The following is a 4741-nucleotide window of genomic DNA, read 5'->3' as shown; positions in this document are numbered from 1 at the left end:
GGCAAATTCAACATATGAAGCTGAATTAATAGCTCTTGCAAGAGGAACACAGGAAGCAATTGTACTTACTCATTTAGCTGAAGAGATTCTGCAGGTCTCTGATGCACCAATTAATATCTATTGCAATAATGATGCTGTTATACAAACGGTTACATTGGACGAACTCAAATATTTGGAACGAACAAAGCATTTAGATCATAAGAAAGATTTTATTAAATGCTACATTGAGTTAGAGTACATAAATGCAAAATACATACAGACAAACGATCAACAAGCAGATATATTAACTAAAGTGCTACATGTACCACAAGTCAAACATCTTACCAGTTTACTCAGACTAGTAAGAGTTTGAAGGGGAGTATTATGAGATGATTAGTTCATCAACAGACAAACCATGAGACAATGACTTCATAATGTCTCAGTTAGAATACATACAATATAAGGACGAGAGACACTGAGCAGTCAATCGTCACCTCACCCCTTGTCTATGTGTGCCCCCCTTAAGTTCTCCCTCTCAACATGTTCCTTGTGTGTAAAGACAAGCTCGTTGTCTGAGGCATCCAGCCCCTTTAGTTGGGCTAGCAAATGCTGGGATGAGCAGTGCCTGAAATCCTAGTAACCTATTAGTATGTAGTAACCTCAATGCCATCCAATTGTCTACCTGTATTGCAGGATCAAACTGGTACTCGAGCTCCCATTCAGGCAGGCTAATTGGAGTGCCTTTCTGACCGATCGAATATCTGACGTCACCAGGAGATAATTCCTCTTCCTCTTCCTCTGAGGGTACGTCTTCATCATTTCTTTCTGCAATCTGAGCAAGTGTACTCTGGCACTGATGAATCTGTGTTACTTGCTGTAGAAAATTGACTCGATTTGTTCTGGCATACTTTTGTCTCGTTACTTTGTGCTCGGACTCTCCCTGACATTAATACATTAGTATTGACACCAGTGCCAGGAGTTAAATGTAACCTCACAATACCTGTACTACACGAATCAGTAGTTCCATATTTTAATATATGATGTGCATAATACCCTATATAGTGGAATTTCGAGGTATTCGCGTTGAAGGTTTTTTTCACCCTTGTGTGTAAAGCATTGGGATCAAACTCTTGGGACTGCTTGATATCACCGTTCTTGCTCTTTTTTGCAAGACGAGAGACACGTTTGCGAGTCTCAGCCGCGAGTTCGGTAGTAGCAAATGCAGGACAAGTTTTGTTCACAAACTTCCGTAACGCGTCGCCAACATCGGGAAAAAGTCTAAAAGGTTATATTACATTATAAAGGTGTGAAAAAAGTAAAAAAGTAAAAAAGTAATTTACATATTATCGGACCTCGATTTCTGATAAAGTAGTATAACTTTGTATAAGGTACTGTAAGGTTTATTAATGTAATAAAAGTACATAAGGGTAATACCCCTTTTAAACATATAAAATGCATAATATTGGACCTCCCTTTTTTGAAAGGTATTGTAAGGATTACCAACTTTTGGAAGGGTAACACATGTTTGTAATGTTTTACAGACTATACATAGTTATTATTTCTTAATAATAATAATTTCCCCTTACATCCATTCATTATTGAAATAACAAAAATCAATTATATTAAAATATTTGTACGATACATCATTATCTACAATAATTAAGGAAAATAAACTGAAAACACATACATAGTGCAGTCTGCGTCAAGATTTGTGCAGAGAGCGAGTGAGAGTGTCCATGTCTGCTGTGATGCAAATACGAGTAGGTAGAGGTTGGGATCGGACCAGACTCGAGCGGCGAACGAGTGCATTACGGGTGTCGATTGCCAGGCTCATACCTTGACCAGATCCAGACGGATTACTAGAAAGCGAGGGCATCGAGAGGCTCAGCGGTAATGACCGTATTTGCAGTTGACCCCGTCCTTGCAAGCACTCTGCATCACCCATCTCAAAATCAGCAGTCCGCCATCTCCACTTCGTGCACGCTACTGCACGCCGTGTGCAGATATCCGAACGGGCAGCCATACAGTGAACTATCGGAGAAGAGCGAATCGAATTCGCCGTAGTCGTCAGAATCGGCGGTAGATGCTGACAAAGAGACACTCACACTGAGTCACAGTACTTGCAATGTATGACAAGCTGCCCCTGCCTCGTTCCTTCTCCAACAGCATTCGCAACGGAAGAGGATAAATGCGTTCTCAGGCTGTTTGATGTGGTCTTCGTCTCTGTGCCTTGGTTGCTGCACAGTCCCAGCGAATCGAGTTGTGTGTGTGTGCGGATTGTGATGTTGTGAGGGTTGCAGAGGTCGAGATTGTGCTTGTGAGACAGGTTATGGAACTGACAGAGTGAAATGTTAGTGTGTGCTAGTACTTAAGCAAAAAGAAGGATGCACCGTGACAGTGTGAAGCAAGGATGAGTGGCGCACCCAGGTTAAGGTCCTGAGCATTGAACGAGCTGATTGGGCAGCAGGCGAAGCCGTGTCTATACGTGCACGTTGTATGCTCTGACTATGTCTTGTAATCAGAGGTGCAGTGAACTTAGCTGTTGTGGGTGATTGCAAAGGTGTATCTCTGGGACGTTCTGGCTCGAAGGGAGAGGGTGACATGGGTGACGTGAACAGACTCGGCTCAGGAGGGGTAAGCAGTGGCCACTGCTTACCTTATTCTAAATGGTGTCATGGACAGCACTGAGGAATGTAAATACAAGTAGGGTGGACCTGTCAAGAGTGATGTCAAGCATGGAATGAATGGAGAAGTAGAACACGTACAGTATCAGAGAGAGGGTGGTACCATAGGAGTGGTCGTACATGGACATTGTTGCAAGCATGTGCTCGTTGATTATTGCTTGTACTGCAGAGTGGGAAGAAGTATGCGGATGCATGGAGTTATTGAAGGAGTCGTTTGGCATTAGTCAACAAGATGCGTGAATGCGAATGCGAAAAGGAAGGCAAACGTAAAAAAAGGAGGACAATGAAGGAGAGGCAACACGAGACACAGAGTGAGGAGCGGAAGGGATGGAAGGGAGACAAAATGTTGGGAGGAGAGGGATGAGCAACTATTGTGCAGGCTATTATGAAGTGGACTGGCTGCTTACCACTTTACGTTGAAGGACTGTGTAGTCATATCAGTGGCACAACATGGGATATGAGGCTCCGTACAGGCACTGCAACAGTAGATTAGAGAGACGAGTTGCAGCAATGTTTATTGTCTGTGTTGTTGCACTCGGAGTACCTGCTGGAGGACGCTTGCAAGCAGAGGACTGGGCTGGAGAGAACAAAAGCAACAACATAGTGTCAGGGCAGAGGGTTAGACTTAGAGAGATGGTGGAGGTCAGAGAGAAAGAGTGACAGCTGTAAGTGCATCATTATATGCTCTCGATCTTCAGCATGTGATTACGTAATCAATGTTCGTGATAGTAGCAAAGCTGTAAAGCAAATCAATTATTATATTTAGATGTAAAATAAAAGTATTAATTTACTTTATAATACAGTTGATAGCAATCTGGCATGTTTATATTCTCTTAAACAGAGTAATATAAGTGTTACAGGTAGTTTATGGTCGGACCAAAGAGCTTCTTGGTCCATCTTGTCTTGCCCATGTAAAAGATCCTGGTGCTGTGGGTGATCCTGAATCACTTTATGTAAATATGTGAGTTTTATCCTAGTTCTTGATTAAACCAAAGCATTTACCAGTTGTTCGAATTAAGATTTGCACAAAGAGATTTGTTTTTTCTGAACCAAGGTGGCAGCATAGGTCACAGTGGTTATTCAAGCAATACTAAGCCGTCTGTCCCGGCTGACTTATACTTGAAATTGGGTGTTTCCAATGACAACCTGTGTGGTGAATTTGACAACACTGATATACGTTCGGATTTAGACGAGCTTCAAATGGAGGGGTTAGATGAGGAAAGAGTGGACATTGATACGGATTCGGTAAATGGTAGTGCCAATACAGATGAAGAAGTCGAAGTTGAAGAGTTAGATATTGCCTCTTCTTCCGATGAGGAACATGGGAATTTTCTTGGATGATTAACATAGTTTATTCCGGCTGACAAAGCTGAGCAATCTTTGTCTATAGAGGAATGGAATAATTCCATTAGTAATCTGTCATGAGATACGCGTGCGTGCCTCTCTTCAATTCTTTTGATCAAATTCAATACTAATGTAGAGATGAGCAATCCCCCAATGACAAACGTGTACAGCTCGGTGCTCTTAAATTCGTACTGCACGCGGTCATGAAGTTGCTTGAGAAGCATCCCGTATTCTTGGGAACAAGTTCGAGAGGTGCTTGTTCTTTACCTCATCACGGGTGCGATAAGTTTTGTCAACGAAATCCCTCGAGCCGTCGAGCCTGTGTATCACGCACAGTGAGTAGTATGTGGCTCGCCATGCGTTGCGAAAAGCACAACCATCGACACTTCAAACGTACTCCTTTCCCGCCCTTCGATGACAAGGCACCTCCTCTCGATTACAGAGATAACATATTGGATGTCGAACATTTCGAAGCGATTCAGCTAGGCTTGGATGAGGAAAGACAGTGCTATCATTGATTGGTTTTACAATCCGAAGCTGTTGATTGACACCCCTCACGTGAATGGTCCTTCATACAGGTACTGATCACTAACGCTCCCCATCTCGGCCAATTTGTATCGACTTGGACGTACACTTCTTTCGGACCACACCGATAATACAGGCATTCACCGGTCCTTTACTGCCTTTTTCATAAGTATTGTCACACTTGATGATTCATTATTTTTTGTCACAAA

At 42.6% G+C, this 4741-nt stretch overlaps 2 protein-coding genes across 2 annotated transcripts; one reads left to right on the top strand and one right to left on the bottom strand.

Annotated features, from left to right (window-relative positions):
* Positions 1–474: 474 nt before the first annotated feature.
* FOMMEDRAFT_160269 (uncharacterized protein) lies at positions 475–2582 on the bottom strand (the record flags this gene model as incomplete). The annotated part of the gene is made up of 9 exons (XM_007270050.1): positions 475–612; positions 662–800; positions 888–919; positions 975–984; positions 1033–1257; positions 1667–1722; positions 1781–2065; positions 2144–2314; positions 2403–2582. 9 exons carry the CDS (start codon positions 2580–2582, stop codon positions 475–477), a joined length of 1236 nt encoding a protein of 411 aa, XP_007270112.1.
* A 1502-nt stretch (positions 2583–4084) lies between these two features.
* On the top strand, positions 4085–4525 carry FOMMEDRAFT_160268 (uncharacterized protein; the record flags this gene model as incomplete). The annotated part of the gene is made up of 2 exons (XM_007270049.1): positions 4085–4095; positions 4144–4525. 2 exons carry the CDS (start codon positions 4085–4087, stop codon positions 4523–4525), a joined length of 393 nt encoding a protein of 130 aa, XP_007270111.1.
* Between the last annotated feature and the right edge of the window lie 216 nt (positions 4526–4741).

Source organism: Fomitiporia mediterranea (genome assembly GCF_000271605.1).
Source record: "Fomitiporia mediterranea MF3/22 unplaced genomic scaffold FOMMEscaffold_11, whole genome shotgun sequence".
NCBI lineage: Eukaryota > Fungi > Basidiomycota > Agaricomycetes > Hymenochaetales > Hymenochaetaceae > Fomitiporia > Fomitiporia mediterranea.
Note: the sequence above shows the minus strand (reverse complement) of the source record. Positions and strands in the feature narration are given on the sequence as shown.